Source organism: Corticium candelabrum, chromosome 13, assembly GCF_963422355.1.
Source record: "Corticium candelabrum chromosome 13, ooCorCand1.1, whole genome shotgun sequence".
NCBI lineage: Eukaryota > Metazoa > Porifera > Homoscleromorpha > Homosclerophorida > Plakinidae > Corticium > Corticium candelabrum.
Window position 1 is genome coordinate 6,298,131 of NC_085097.1, and position 17,500 is coordinate 6,315,630.

The 17,500-nt window shown below is 43.1% G+C and overlaps 2 protein-coding genes across 2 annotated transcripts in view; one reads left to right on the plus strand and one right to left on the minus strand.

The window, feature by feature from the left end:
- LOC134188684 (leucine-rich repeat-containing G-protein coupled receptor 5-like) overlaps nucleotides 1-6,974 on the minus strand; it is a 14,261-nt gene extending 7,287 nt beyond the window's left edge. Inside the window, exons 1-8 of the mRNA XM_062656851.1 lie at nucleotides 6,726-6,974; nucleotides 5,800-5,901; nucleotides 5,235-5,306; nucleotides 3,028-3,099; nucleotides 2,866-2,937; nucleotides 830-901; nucleotides 704-775; nucleotides 565-636 (exon numbers count right to left, since the gene is read on the minus strand). Coding sequence (XP_062512835.1) covers nucleotides 565-636; nucleotides 704-775; nucleotides 830-901; nucleotides 2,866-2,937; nucleotides 3,028-3,099; nucleotides 5,235-5,306; nucleotides 5,800-5,901; nucleotides 6,726-6,970 — 779 coding nt within the window. The 5' untranslated portion in view covers nucleotides 6,971-6,974. The remainder of the gene's footprint in view (nucleotides 1-564; nucleotides 637-703; nucleotides 776-829; nucleotides 902-2,865; nucleotides 2,938-3,027; nucleotides 3,100-5,234; nucleotides 5,307-5,799; nucleotides 5,902-6,725) is intronic.
- A 147-nt stretch (nucleotides 6,975-7,121) lies between these two features.
- On the plus strand, nucleotides 7,122-8,776 carry LOC134188869 (uncharacterized). The gene is made up of 2 exons (XM_062657076.1): nucleotides 7,122-7,477; nucleotides 7,865-8,776. The coding sequence occupies exons 1-2, from the start codon at nucleotides 7,184-7,186 to the stop codon at nucleotides 8,618-8,620; spliced, it is 1,050 nt and encodes a 349-aa protein (XP_062513060.1). The 5' UTR covers nucleotides 7,122-7,183; the 3' UTR covers nucleotides 8,621-8,776.
- The last annotated feature ends 8,724 nt before the right edge of the window (nucleotides 8,777-17,500 follow it).

A 17,500-nucleotide genomic window follows, 5' to 3' on the forward strand; every position in this document is an offset into this window, starting at 1 on the left:
GTCTGTCCTTCCATTTGTTCTGTCTGTCTGTCCTTCCATTTGTTCTGTCTGTCCGTCTGTCCATCCATCTGTTCTGTCTGTCTGTCCTTCCATTTGTTCTGTCTGCCCGTCTGTCTGTCTGTCCTTCCATTTGTTCTGTCCATCTGTCTGTCTGTCAGTCCATCTGTTCTGTCTGTCTGTCAGTCCATCTGTTCTGTCTGTCTGTCCTTCCATTTGTTCTGTCCATCTGTCTGTCTGTCAGTTCATCTGTTCCGTCTGTCTGTTCTTCCAGTTGTTCTGTCTGTCTGTCTGTCTGTCTGTCTATCTGTCCATCTGTCTGTCTAACATTTTGTTCACTGACTGTTTTGCTAAATTTCTATGAACGCTTAAAGCAACATCGTGTGCATTTACTGGCTGTCATTGTGTCTGTCCACCAGTAGACCCTTGTTTGCTCGTCTGTTGGCCATCTCCATTTCTATCCACCCATACACACAGTGCAGGCACACACACACACACACACACACACACACACACACACACACACACACACACACACACACACACACACACACACACACCACTTACAGCACTGTCAGTTGCAGAGTATCATCAAACACTTCTGGCAAGGCTGACGAAATATTATTACCATACAAGTACCTGCACACAAGCCAAAAAACCGGTCACACAAACTCACACCCCAAACAACAATAGATGCTCAGCATACAAAAAAGACAGCGAATCGAGACCGTGAAATATTCCCTCTCCCACTCGGATCATCAAATTGTCATTCAAGTGTCTGAAAAACGAGCGAATTCAGGTCAACGATTTCTCTACCATTCGTTCTACTCACAGTTCCTGTAAGTTGTTCATGAACAAGAACGAGTTCTTGGAAATGTGAACAATCTTGTTATTATTGAGATATCTATAACACAACGTATAGTTATTATTAGTTTGTGTATTTGGATATGTAAGCGTATTGTACATGGGACTCAGAAAAAAGTATCCAAAGTAGGTCTAGCTAACACTAAACTAGACAAACAGAACAGATGGACAAACAAACAGAGACAGACAAACGGATGGACAGACAGACAAACAAACGGATGGACAGACAGAGAGACAGACGGACAGGCAGACAGAGAGACAAAGAGATAAATTTATTTATTTTTTAATCATTATATATTTTATTATTAACACAAGCAGAGGCACCCGCCATTGCTCGAGAAGTAACGTACACACAATGTCGGTATATAAGAAGCTGTCCGTAAATAGCACGTTTTTCACTCTGTAACTTTACGTTTGTGGGTGGTGGGTCTCTGAAGTTCTCAAAGTAAAAAATATCGATGCCTCTTGACACACTTTGTATTGAGTGTAAAGACTCGTGGCCAGTCAAAAAACTCCTACTGATAAACAGTTTGCATATATGGCTAACCAAGTGTCAACCGTATGTCAATCACGTGTCAGTAAATAGATGATGTCGTGTAGACTATTAAAATACTTTATTAAATAAACACTGCAATATTCAATATACTGGCACATTTGTCTTCAATATTTTATGTAGCACAAAAGCAGAAGGGTGGGTGGTGGGTCTGGGAAACTTTGGAAAATTTACGAAGTAAAAACTATCGTTATTTACGAACAGCCACAAGGGTGTACTACGTTGTCTGCTTACTTGATTGTAACCCTGAAAACGGCACCCGATAAATAACACACACACACACACACACACACACACACACACACACACACACACACACACACACACACACACACACACACACACACACACACACACACACACACACACACACACACACACACACACACACACACACACACACACACACACACACACACACACACACACACACACACACACACACACACACACACACACACACACACACACACACACACACACACACACACACACACACACACACACACACACACACACACACACACACACACACACACACACACACACACACACACACACACACACACACACACACACACACACACACACACACACACACACACACACACACACACACACACACACACACACACACACACACACACACACACACACACACACACACACACACACACACACACACACACACACACACACACACACACACACACACACACACACACACACACACACACACACACACACACACACACACACACACACACACACACACACACACACACACACACACACACACACACACACACACACACACACACACACACACACACACACACACACACACACACACACACACACACACACACACACACACACACACACACACACACACACACACACACACACACACACACACACACACACACACACACACACACACACACACACACACACACACACACACACACACACACACACACACACACACACACACACACACACACACACACACACACACACACACACACACAGCCTCTTATACAAAGCAATTACTAATGATTAAGTGTGCTATCATTAATTATTATCCAATTGCACTTGACATCACTCTCTCACCTGCGACCAAATAGCACAGCATTCATAAAACCAACCCACCCACCCTTCAACTACCTCCTAATCACCAACATCAACACTCAAACTAATCGTGTCAAACAACAAGACTCAGCAAGTTCTCACCGGCGACCAGCACTCCAACCATGCCACACCCACACATATTAATTAATTAGGATGAGACCCTGTGTCCATGTCGGGCTTCTGCATCACACTACGAGGCTTCCCGCATGCAAATCACATAAGCTAATGAGCCAACAAGGCTATCGGCCAAGGATCCAAGAAGTTGAACAATAGAGGAAACATTGTAGCTAATCGACTGGATGAAACAGGTTACTCACAATTTAGTGAGACGCGGAAGCCGTTCAAACGTCGTGACATGAATGTAGCGTAGACTGTTGTGATCAAGTTTCCTACACACACACACACACACATACACACAAATCATCGCTCAAGGTGTGTTACAATGCAGCAATCGATGAGACAATGTGAAACTGACTTACAGTGTCTGGAGGTTCAGGAGGCCACTGAATGCATCTTCGTGTATTTCCCTGATGGAATTATGGCTCAGATCGCTGGCAAAGAATAGAACATTCAATACAAGAAATTGAATAAATAAAGACAATCAGTAGGTTAGTACGAGAGAGAGCCGAACAAGTGACATAAATGGAGTGGACTACATCGGTAGGAAAGGAATGCAGAAAAATGTGAGATAGAGGTGTGTAGAATGGAGTATAGAGATGGAGCGGTGGTCACTGACAGATAGAGATACAATGGAGGATACAACAGACTGTACAAACAGAGGGAGACTTAGGGACTCTTAAACTAACAAAAACATGAATATGTAAACAGATGAACAGATAGACACACAAGCCAACAGACACACAAGCCGACAGACACACAAGCCGACAGACCCGCTAACGTGCAGACAAGACTACAAATGAATACACCAAATGAATACGCCCATAGACAGACCAGCCAACAGACAGACATGTAAACAGACATACAAGTCAAGAGACCGACACTAAACAGACCCACATGTAAACAGGCAGACATGTAAACAGACAGACACGTAAACAGGCAGACATGTAAACAGACAAACAAAACAAGCAAACAGACAGACACACAAACAGACAAACACAGACATGCAAACAGACAAACACAGACATGCAAACAGACAAACACAGACATGCAAACAGCAAACAAGTAAATACACAAACAAGTAAACAAAGACACAAACAGACAAACAAGTAAACAGACAAACAAGTAAACAGACACATACACACACAGCAATGCAATCAGACAAACAAGCAAACAGAGACAAGTAAATATACCCAGACACACACACACATAAACAGACACACACACAGAGAAAAATGTAAACAGACAGACAGACAAACAGACTACCATGCACTACACTGCAAACATTGCCTTCTAAGGGTATGAAACAATCTACAAAAGTGGTGAACGTATGTACTCTCCCTCTCCCTCCCCTCCCATCCTACCTTGTGAATCGCATAATCGCATGAGTAACACAAACATGCAATACACGATTGACATTTTCCATTAGAAATGACAATAATGCGAAGCCACTAGACAAGCAAAGGCATTAGGAGACTGGCACGAGTAAATTAGTCTAATGCACTAGTCCCACACTGGTACCAACTGATGAATACAAAATATTGTCTTTCATCATACACAGTATCCATTGGTCATACCCAAATGCCCACAGCCTGTCTTCGCTACAACAAACGTGAATCTCGTTTTCTCAACTTCCAAATCTGTTTTCATGTTTAATTAATTAATGTTTATCATCAGCATCCAATTACTGGAACATTTCAATCACAACCTTCACTCGATTCTTCAGTCTCTCAAACTGCCAATTTTTTAGAAATAAATTTCAAGACGATACAACTTATTTGGAAAAAGAAATCCTGAAGTTGCTGATGGCTACGTGAGAGAGCAACGTAGACCGACAGACTGATGGAGATGTGAGTGAGCAATGTAGACAAACAGATTGATGGTTGATTGACAATTGAAATTTATAGTTATCACACGCCATTTGAGGTGTATCCTTCTGTACGTTTCTACGTCTCCAAGTAATTCATTAACTCGACTCTTACTAAGCTGTCCCTCCACTCTCCCTTGGATGCAAGTTGTTGTACAGTCTAGATGTCGAAATGTGTGTCTACCCGTCTGTCCATTTGGCTCTCAGGCACAACAACATAGAGCAACCCAGAGAAAGCAAACCAGAGTAATCACCATCTACTAAGTTTCCTTCCAAGGACAAACATAAACTTCAGAAATCACTGTGGCAGTGCCAATACCCATTGCTGTGATTCCACTCAACCCTCAAGTGGGGACACACACGCAAACGGTCTAACCTGAAGATATTGGGACAAGAAGAACGGGGGGGGGGGGGAGGGGAAGGGGAATGATAGGCTGGGATGCACTTCCAAACAAGGTGATTATGTGGACATAAAACACAGACAACACAAAACACAACAGCCCAACTGATTGGCAATCATCTCTGATCTTGATATTGCACCAGCTGCCAGAAAACTGATCCAATGAATAAGCACACAAGAGATAAACAACACCATCAATCACACACACAAATTACAGACTCTCAACACACACACACACACACACACACACACACACACACACACACACACACACACACACACACACACACACACACACTCACATCAACTCCAGATCCTGCATCCCAGCAAACGCGTTCTCACGTATTTCCGTCACCGAGCTATTTCTCATCTCCCTACACACGCACGCACACCGTGACACACGCAAGCACACCGTGACAGACAGACACACACACACACACACACACACACACGCACACGCACACGCACCGTGACACACACGCACGCACACCGTGACACACACACGCACGCACACCGTGACACGCACACCGTGACACACACACACACACACACACACACACACACACACACACACACACACACACACACACACACACACACACACACACATTCCAAGTGCAAAGCGCCCCACTCCGGCGCCTCCGCCCACGCCGACAAACAAAACGCAAAAGCACCAAACCCGCATGCAACACCCAACCAGAGAGAAAAAAATCGCACACGCACATCCAGCAACCAACACTCAACATTAGCAAACCGCATGCATCTGCAAGCTGTCAGGCTACCCAAACAGCGGGGGAAGGCGATTTATCTCCGTGCAATCTAATAGGTTTGTTGTTTTCGAGGAAGCGAGATTGAGGGCGCACTTACAGGGTGAAGAATGCAGTCAACCCGTGGTTGTCGTCGAGTTTTCTCATCTCCTCGGGAAAGACGTCGTAGCTCAAAACGGGAATGTGGTTGTTATTCATCGTCCTGTGGAAAGACAAAGAGAAGAAACGTGAGACTAATGATGATGTATTGCTTTGTGTCGGAAATTGGAAACGAGAGAGGGTTTGTTGTGTGTAGCATAAAAGGCTGCGAGTGTTATGGCATAGAATTAGGTACATACATCACTAGCTACATTACTTGCTACATGCTCGGCTACATTAATGCTACATGCTCGGCTACATTACAGCGACATGTTGGCTACTTGCTACATTGTTGGCTACATGGTCGGCTACATTGCTTGCTACACTACTGGCGACATTACTGGCTACATGTTGACAAACAGAAACGGGTCGTGCTACAGTGAACGAGCGATACGAACGAGCAACAGAAGTACACGCCGCAACAGAAGTACACACCGCAAGTGTGACTCGCACATTCTCACACACACTGGGACAGCAACACCACGCGCGACTGGCCTGTTGCGAATGTTGACCAATCGGACGTTCATGCGCGGACAGTCACTACACGCTGCCGTTCAAACACAAACAACAAGCACCCGCAACGTCTCTCGCGCTGTCAACAACGAAACAAAAGTACAATTCCCAACATTCTGACACATCAAGACCAACTGGCTACACATGAAGAGACACGACGAGCTCGCGAGCGACAACTGCCCGACCGACAGCAACAATGTGGCCGACCGACTACACTGTAGCAACACGTACAGCTACATTTGTATTCCCACGGGGCACACAAACAGCAACAACAAGCAGCAACGCTGCCACAAGTGGCAACCATCCTGTCGGGTCGTCCGACTGACCGCCGACAGGAAGCGACTGGTCCCGACTAGGACTGAATACATGACTTACAGCTGGCTGGTGAAGTCGGAAATGTTGACTGGAACTTCAGTCAAATTGCGACCGTCGCAGATCACCTCGACATGGTAGCTGCACACATTACACTTGCACATGGACGGACAAGGCTGGACTGGATGAATAATCTGCTCGTAATAGTCATACGAGCCATATTCATAGTCACATAGCGCTGCTGCAGGCAAGACTACGGCCGTTAGAGCCAGGCAAGCCAACACGAAGGTGCCTCTAGCAGCGGCCATGACTGAGCGGTGGTAATTGTATGCCAAACACCACCCAATCGCGTCGAGTGGAGGAAATAGAGGCTGATTAGCATCGACCAATGGCGAGGCTTCTCGATAGTTATCCGGGGTGGTGACACATATTGTAGAAATCAATCCCGGATGTTTAGAATCACGCCCACGTCGACATTTCCTTTGTTGCGACGTTTCGGTTGACTGTTTTGCATTGTTTTGATGGGAAAGGCGTTGACTAAACATGAGAGGCTGAACGAGAGGTCGGATCAGATTGAGGCCCCGGAAGGGGTCACGACAGGGTCGCCCTCGTTGTTTCGTCCGGCAATTTTTGATGCGCTTGAAGGCAAATCAAAGATATTGATTAGTGGGTGTGGCGGAGGGTTTGATGTATTTGCGGGTCTTCCTCTTTACTTTGCTCTCAGACATGCAGAAGTGGATGTATTTTTGGGAAATTTGTCCTTCACTGCATTGCGGAGTGTGAAGGGTAGACGGCCAACTGAGCTCAGCATGGAGGCGAGTTGTTTACAAACAAATGTGTTTGTTTACATTCTGGGAAAAAGAAAGAGTTGATGTCTTGTTTGGATTAGGTGGTGTCTGTTTGTCTGTCTGTTGTTTGTCTGCCTGCCTGTCTGTTGTTTGTCTGTCCGTCTGTCTGTTGTGTGTCTGTCTGTCTGTATGTATGTATGTATGTCATAATGGGCCACACAATATAATCTCTAACTGTCTGTCTGTCTACCTGTCTGTCCACTTGGCTGTCTACTAGTATTTGTATGTGTGTTTGTTGTCTGTTGGTGTGCATACATGTTTCCTTGTTCGTCTGGTGTGTGTGTGTGTGTGTGTGTGTGTGTGTGTGTGTGTGTGTGTGTGTGCGCGCATCGCTCAAATCTCACATTCTTACAGATCCGGCATAACACCAAACATTCCATCACATCAAACGGCTACTTCCCCGAATACCATCTCTGCCAGTGGCTTAAAAATGAGCTCCAAGACGACGTCGTTATCTACGCATTCGATCGCGAAACGGGTGCCAAACAATTGACATCCAGCTACGAGTCAATAGTCAAAACACACAGCATAGATGCTATCATACTCGTAGACGGTGGAACGGACTCTCTAATGTTTGGTGATGAGTTATCGCTCGGAACGCCACACGAGGACAGCACAAGCATAGCTGCAGTGACGGCCATAAAAAATGTTGACACCAAACTTCTTGTCTGCCTTGGGTTCGGAGTCGATTCGTATCACGGTGTTTGTCACTCTCATTTTCTCGAAAACACGTCATCGCTCATCACTGATGGAGCCTTTCTTGGAGCTACGAGCATCCTGAAAGAGACGAAGGAGGCACAGCTTTACATCCAAGCGTATGATTATGTTAAGTCACAGATGATGCCGTCGATTGTTAGTTCGTCTATTTCGGATGCAATTCGTGGATGTTTTGGGAATTATCACTCGAATCATCGGACGAAGGGATCGGAGCTATACATCAACCCTCTGATGGGAATGTATTGGTGTTATCGTTTGGAAGGTGTTGCACGCAGGATGAAACATATAGACAGGTTGATGGAGACTGAGTCAGTAGCAGAGGTTGACAATGTGATCACAACGTATCGAGCGACAGTGGAGACGAAACGGCAGCCTGTACAACTGCCGATGTAGTTGACATGTTTTTGGTCAAATTTTGTTGCTCAGCTGCATGGAGTTAATCAACTGGATTTCACTGTATGGTGTGTAATGAAAGGTTTGTAGCTTTTATGTCTGTCGTTTTTATGATTAATTAATTATTATTTTTATGGTTAATTGGATTGGCAGAACTGTGGGTTTTGATGTGTGACTCAGATTGTAACCATGCACACGTGTGCACACACAAATGGACACACACACACACACACACACACACACACACACACACACACACACACACACAAATGAACACATACACACGTACACACACACGTACACACACACACACACACACACACACACACACACACACACACACACACACACATACACACACACACACACACACACAAATGAACGCATACACACGTACACACACACACACACACACACACACACACACACACGTACACACACACACACACACACACACACACACACACACATACACACACACACACACACACACACACACACACACACACACACGTACACACACACACACACACACACACACACACACACACACACACACACACACACACACCAGCAAACCCACAATCATTCATCTGATCACAACGTTTACACATTTATTGAAACCTGCATCCAACACCTAATCTAAATCCTCACCCCATATGTCCAGTATCTATTCACCCACCACACACATATTTGGCTGCAAGGAAATTAATGTCTTAATGGTGTTGTGATAAGAATTTCATGCCCCATGTATAAACCTAGAAACCTGCCTCTGAAACTTGCAGACTGTCAACTAATCAGTTGATGCTAGTCCTGAGTCCATCACGTTCTACTGACAGTAATTACGTAAATTGGATGTCTCATTGTTCTCTAATAAGTTTCTACCCAAACAACTGGCAGACAAATCAGACAAAGTGGCATTTATCGAATAATCACTTCTCTATCCAGTTCTCTCAAGCATGACTGTAGAATAAGTCTAATATCATCCGATTAGATAGACACAAATGGGTGATGATACCATGGATACACTGCATGTGTCTATGTAACACAAATGGCATCTCTACAAGGCATCTCTGTATGGTAACTACGGACACGAAGAATCCCTAAGAGAAAGAACTCTTTCGCATAGCTAAACGAGTTATACCACATTGGCATGCATTAGTAAGAGACCCGATATGCAGATTGACCTTTGATCTCAATCTTATGTATGCATGGCATTATCATGGATTTCCTTACTGCATCAAGAGAAATACTGATTACCATCTAGTAATACAACTTTTGTGCATGGAATGCCCGTTTCCTAACGAATTACAGTGTAGGAACAGCCAGATCATCAAACAGTGGGTGAGGGTTTATTAATATTAATGGCAATATTTGCCTGTCATTACTTCACCTCCTTGGCAATTTTCATTTTGGCCTAAAATGATTAACCTACACCATCTATGTTGTTGGGAAACTTCATGAGAAATCATAATGATTGCATGAGCTTCATGCATAGTTGACATTATGTAAAGGGAGGATGTCTTTCGAGTGACTCGCCTTTAATTAGTAACCATCCACGACTGGCGAAAGCAGTTTAGTCCAGTTGGCAATGAAAGCATGATTGTAATATTGTTTGCTTGAGGCGAAGCTAGGCACAAGAATGGCTGCTAGACAGAAATATCTGATTCAGATAACGTGGTACAACATGAGTGTAGTCTTCTGGGTTAATTAGTTGGCATGCAGTATCAAATGATTAATAAATGTTTTATGCTGATCAGAGGTGAGGAGCTAAAAGTATCTGAACATTTCCACATGCAGTTGGTCTAGAATAATGATGCTGCAGGGATAGACATGCAAGCAATGTGTGTGTGTGTGTGTGTGTGTGTGTGTGTGTGTGTGTGTGTGTGTGTGCACACGCGCGTGTGTGTGTGTGTGTGTGTGTGTGTGCTGCAGCCAATATTTGCTCTGTCGAGTCCGACTTATTATTAAATCATTGCTATCTAAAAATGGTCGACATTCTGTACTACAGTAGTCTTCACTACTGAAGTTGCACATCCGACCAATAAGATATTGATCAGCATTGTCAGTGATGCATCGATTTTCTATGCATTTCTATGCACCATGCGATCATATTGCAAAAATGTTAAGAAGGCTTTCAAGACACATTGGATACATTGGACAAGCTGCCCTGACAAGTAATGACCAGAATTGCTTTGCCTTTGTAGAGACAGCTAGACACTCGTTAAGTAGCCTAGCTAGTCAGTGTTCAGTACACCCAGTTGAGTGCGACAGCATGCGACCGACGCATACATACTGTATACCAGGCCGGATACAACAAATTTACTTTTGTGGGTAAGCTTCTGCAGCATTTCATTTGTAGTGTTTTCAATATCATAAGTCGATGTTCGATGATGGCTACACATAGTTGGGTCTGTTTGAATAGCATCAGTATGTGTCATGTGGACTGCTTTACTTAAAGCTAACGAAAACGTGTGTAGGCTCAAGCCAGTTTCACACCGCTTTGTTGTTCACACACACACACACACACACACACACACACACACACACACACACACACACACACACACACACACACACACACACACACACACACACACACACACACACACAAACACACACACACACACACACACACACACACACACACACACACACACACAGTGGGAACAACACACCGATATGAAGTTTGCTCACAGCTAGATCGCAGACTGACACAACCATTTAGAAATGCCACTTCTTGATCAACAAAGCAAGACACCACGTCCACATTGTGTACACGCAGAAGTAGCAGACAGCAAACACTAGAATTGAGGTGCTTACATTTGGCGACAGCAAAGTAAGCATTAGGACTCAACTTGAAATTGCCTAAGTCAAGACCTTTCAGTATAAGTACACATGGGCATCACATCTCTAGCATAGCTAGCTCATCACGCAAAACTTTGTCTTTCCAACTATGCAAACAATGTGACTGCAGATAAAACAGTAGAACAAAAGGAGCCACTCCTACTGACTAATCAGATAACAGCAGGCAGGACTGCGATAACAAATTAGTCATGGTGACAATAGAGGAGCAACATTTGCTTTCCATAAAGCCAGACTTCTCTTGCTACAGACCTCCCGAGGGTCAAACTCAATTGAAAGGTTCTAGGCAAGAATGCTAAGACAAGACGGCATTTATTATACATTAATTAGTTGACAATAACGTTGTTCCTTTCTGGGAAGCAGATGACCATTGTATCACAGAGACAGAAAACTGGGGTATTAGCAACAGGATCGGTGTATGAGACAGATGACTGTAGTGGTGAGCAACAACTTGCATGAGATGATTAGAGGCAACACTATACATACACTCTATATGGCACAATGATATGTACAGTATGTAGAACTACCATCTTGTGCATGTTCTATATAGCACTGGTGTCTCCATATTTGACTATTCATTCCCCCTATTGTATTGTACTTGTCACATGATTACTTTATAGTTGTGCCCATGCAGATTGATAGCCAATGTTTGGCAAGAGATCAAGACACTACAAATACCCACGTTCTCTATAGTACATCTAAACGATAACCTTTAACTTATTGATATCAACTTGCAAATAAATCTCAATATGTCATGTGTCAAAAAGTTTGTCATGACAACCAAGATGTTTATTTGGATAACAAGGTTAGCACTTGGCTCTTCCATCTTGCTAATCTCAATTTCATCTTCTGTTTATCTACTAAATAAGATGCTCTCACCTAGGGTATCCATATCTGATAGTGTGGTGTAGAAACTCAATATGATGACTTATTATTCATAGACTAACATTCCATCCGCAATCTTGTACACATAACGTAAGTACACACACACACCATATTGTTGGCATAGAAATCAAACAAACAGAGAGATAAAACTGATATCTGTTAGCACACCATATCCTGTTGTATGTCTGCACAACATCTTGTCAAATAGAAGCAGCTGGGCAAGCCGATTTAAAAATTAAGTAAAACCCATCCAAACAAACATAGAGAGGTAGAGCTTTCATGGCATATAGTCTGAAGTGGAGGTTTGTAATGCAGATGCATGACATGAGATTGGGCTCTTACACTAGATAGGATTTCAACATACAACTAAGCCTGTGTGCACGATCTAGGGGAGTTATGTTTTATGTTGCTGTTTCTGAGGTCACAGCGAAGCCTAGACCAAGGCCAAGAGCTTACCCTAACGGTTGGGGACTGCAGGCAATGAATTAATTATGTATGGCAACGTTTGCTTGAAGACTATACCCCTTACCATGCCAGCCCACAGCTGAAGCATATACAGTTGCTATAAATTGACTTGTAAAAGTGTGTTTATTGCTAATATATTTGGCAAGTGACTTTAAAGAATTAAGTAAATTATAGAGAGGCACCTGACAAGTAGAAATATTTTCTAAGAGATATTAACGTGCACCTCACCACAAATAGACAGAAACATGTTTTACTTATTTGACACACACACACACACACACACACACACACACACACACACACACACACACACACACACACACACATGCACGTACACACACACACACACACACACACACACACACACACACACACACACACACACACACACACACACATGTGTGCACACACACAAACACACACACACACACACACACACACACACACACACACACACACACACACCACATGCACACACACAAACACACACACAAACACACACACACACACACACACACACACACACACACACACACACACACACACACACACACAGTGGAGTGAGTCGTCGACACGACCATATTCATTAATGGCTTTGCTTGTGTCTCCAAAGACCAATCCATGTCGTGCAGGAGTGTCCAACAAACATCACATGTGAAGTTCCCACTCTTAGAGATCGTCTTTCATTTCTGCCCTTTTGTTGGAGTGTTTTCAAACCCTGTCTTCAATATGGTCTAAAGAATTTTTGCAATGAGATCTCCACAAAAAAGATCTGTCTGACGCATAGCTTTCCCAGTTGGATATGTCAATATTACAAGATTTCAATTGGATTTCAATGTGTCTTTAAAGTGCAAATTCTGACCACCTGCTGTTCTAGAACCTTCCTTCAGCTGACCATACAACACTGCCTTTGGGATTCTATCATCCCTCATTTGAACAAGATGGCCACACCATCGAAGTTGAGCTGGCAGTAGTAGAGCCTCAATTCCAGGCATGTTGCATTTCTTCAGAACCTCGGTATTGGGTATCATGTCTTGCCATTTTATATTCCAATCTTGTGAAGACATCGCATGTGAAATTGGTCGAGCTGTTTAATGTGTCTTCTAGATAATGTCCAAGTCTCACAACCATAAAGTAAAGTGGTGATCACAACTGCTTTGTAAACTTTGACCTTAGTGGCTGTGGTTATGCCATGTTCATTCCAAAGGCGTCTAGTCACGTTGCCAGAGGCAGCACCAGCTCTACTCAGACGCATTGAAATATCATCATCGATGCCAATGTTTTGAGACAGAGTACTTCCTAAATAAGAAAACTTGTCAACTGATGTCAAAGAAGTGTCATACACTTTTACAACAGGAGGTGTGTAAGAAGACTCAGGTTTTGGTTGGTACAAGACTTCGGACTTCTTGAGACTTACAGTAAGCCCAAAACGTCGTGCAGTGTTTGAAACACAATCCATGATAAATTGAATATCCTCTATGGTGTGCGCGACAAGGGCACAATAGTCTGCAAAGAGCAGGTCACGTATGAGAACGTCACTGACTTTAGTTTTTGCATTGAAGCGACGAAGGTTAAAAATGTTCCCATCAGAGCGTGTTTGAAGGTAAACACCTTTATCGCAATTCTTGAAGGCAACGTATAACATGACAGAGAAAAAGATGTTAAATAACAAAGGTGCAAGAACGAATCCTTGTTAACGCCATTTGTGACTGCAAAGGACTTGGAAGAAGCTCCACTGTCAATGACGCTAGCTGACATATCGTCTTGAAATGATCTTATAATATTGACTAGATTGCACGGACAACCTATTTTGCCGAGTACTCTCAATAAGAGATTTCTGTTGACAGAATCAAATGCTTTTGTCAGATCTACAAAAACTATGTAGAGGTCTCTACAATGTCCACAACATTTTTCTTGAAGTTGTTTAGCAGTAAAGATCATGTCGGTAGTTCCCCGACCTGAACGAAAACCACAGAGTCTCTGGCAATATATTGTCAGAGACATGTTTGGTTAATCTATTCAAAACAATACGAGCCATGATTTTCCCAGCAGTAGATAGAAGTGAAATGCCACGATGATTGTCACAAATTGAGTGGTCTCCCTTACGTTTGTATAATGGATTATGGTAGCATCTTTGAAGTCTTTGGGAACCGCTTCATGTTGCCAAATAAGACTGTAGAGTTGAGATGTTTAAATATTTCAGCTGGAAGGCCATCCAACCCACATGCCTTACCAGATGACATTTTTGCTGAATTATTCACACACACACACACACACGTGCACACACACACACATGTGCACACACACACAAACAAACAAACAAACAAACATACACAAACACACACACTTCTTGTTCTTTCTTTTTCGCTACTCAATAATGAGTTCACGACTTCCATTCAGCAGTTGCTTACAATTTTTCTTGATAAGCACGTTCATGTGCAAAGAGTCCAATTCTAGAACAACATACTTGATGACAGATATTACAAACGTTCTTTGTACCAGTAGTCAAGTTTTGTGGAGTATAGTTGTGACACATTAGTTTCTTTTCTTCAATCTTGTCAACTCTACCTTCCTCGTAACAATCTAAACCTAATCTCATATTTTTCTTCCACATTAAACGGTCACATGAAATCATTTCCCAATTTTTGTGATGAATACCGACATTCTGTAGATTGTGTCTTCAGTTAAAGTGTCTTTGAACCTCACTTCTGACCACCAGCTTTTCTTGGTGCATCTAACAACTGACCGTATAGCACTTGTTTTGGTAAACTTCATTATGAAAATTTATTGGTCAGAAAGAGTGACAAACATAGAAGTTCTGCAAAGAGCTGAAATAACAGGAATTGAATATATGTTGACTCAACAGCAACTAAAGTGGGTAGGTCTTGTTGCAAGAATGGATGAGAGATGCTTACCAAAACAAGTGCTATACCGTCACACACACACACACACACACACACACACACACACACACACACACACACACACACACACACTTAATTATACAGTTGATATCGATAAATTTAACTAGTTACATACATAAACTAGCTACATCAACTCTTACCCTAGGAGACACTTATATGACAGCTCTCAAAGTCAAGGTCAAGGTGTGTGTGTGTGTGTGTGTGTGTGTGTGTGTGTGTGTGTGTGTGTGTGTGTGTGTGTGTGTGTGTGTGTGTGCGTGCGTGTGTGTGTGTGCATGTGTGCGTGCATGTGTGTGTGTGTATGTGTGTGTGTGCATGTGTGTGTGTGTGTGTGTGTGTGTGTGTGTGTGTGTGTGTGTGTGTGTGTGTGTGTGTGTGTGTCCATGCATTCAGCCATATTTTGTCAACCGTATGTCTACCTGTCTGTCCATTAGTCTGTCCATCCGTGTACCAATATTCCTATTTCATTTCTGTACATACTGTTCACAGTATCCAATCACATACGTGAAATGCTATTATTGATTCCACGTGTAGGGAAGTAAGTCCCAGTTTGAGAAGTCTGGAAAGAAGAGGATGGTCTTGATAAAGGAGATTTCGATCCAAGAACATTCTTCCAACTACACGGTTAGTCACACGCTCTATATATCCAAGATCTATGGAGACGACGAGACAGTAGAAATGCAAGAAGAAATAGCTCAAATGAGAGAACACATCTTGAACGAGGTGAGCTGAGACTGACAGTTTAGGTAGGTAGACACATTGGATGCTTTGTGGGCTGTTGTGGGCCACAAACTCTGTGACTGCTGATGACTATCCGAGCATCTTTGAGCGACAATGTTAGTTCACTGCAAGAATGTGGTCATGTACTGAGTCTGTAATGGAGTTGGGGTGTTAGCTTATCATCTGCTCTAGTCTGAAATACCAAAGCAATAGCTATGGACAAATGTGTGGCTCGTATAGAATGTTAGCCTCATAAGTCAGTTGGGTGGAGGCCGAGTGACTGCAATGTGATAGAATTCTGATGTCTGAACATGTTGAGCTATCGTAGTAATGTAGCAACCGAGATGTCGTGTTTCTTATCTTTCAATTGCAACAGGTTGATAAAGATCAGGACGGACTCGTTTCATTCAACGAATTCATGGATTTGACCAAACTACAGCAGTTCAGTGAGAATGAAGGCTGGAAAGGTCTTGATGAGGATGACCTCTATAGTGATGAAGAGATGGACGAGTACAAAAGGATGCTGCAGGAAGAAATTAATGGAGTCCAAGGGGATGAGGAATCCAGACGTTTAATGGAGGAAGACAATTGAAGCAAACACCATGCAGATATCAAAGGAATTCAACCGAAATGATTGACGTCATAAATTGTCCTTCTGATGTTGTAACTCAAAATTCCCTTTGTGTGTTAGACAAGAATGAATTATGAGGAGCTGCAGGAGACAATGCCCAGCGAGGAGAGCAACACGCTGAACAACATGCAACAAGTCATCCACCTGATGTTCAACAGCAACAGGAGGTGCATCCAGTCGACACCCAACACCAGCCTATTTAAGTGAAGCCAGCTGAAGATCACCGTAATGTTATAATCGAGATGAAGTAGACAAATGACAAAACATCAATTGCTGTACAGATGAGTAGGGGTTAAGAGGAACAAGTAAGGGAGTGAGTGGATAGGCAGGGAAACAGGGAGAAAGCAGATTATTGGAAACAGTCTATACCCATAGACCGTTGAGAGATAA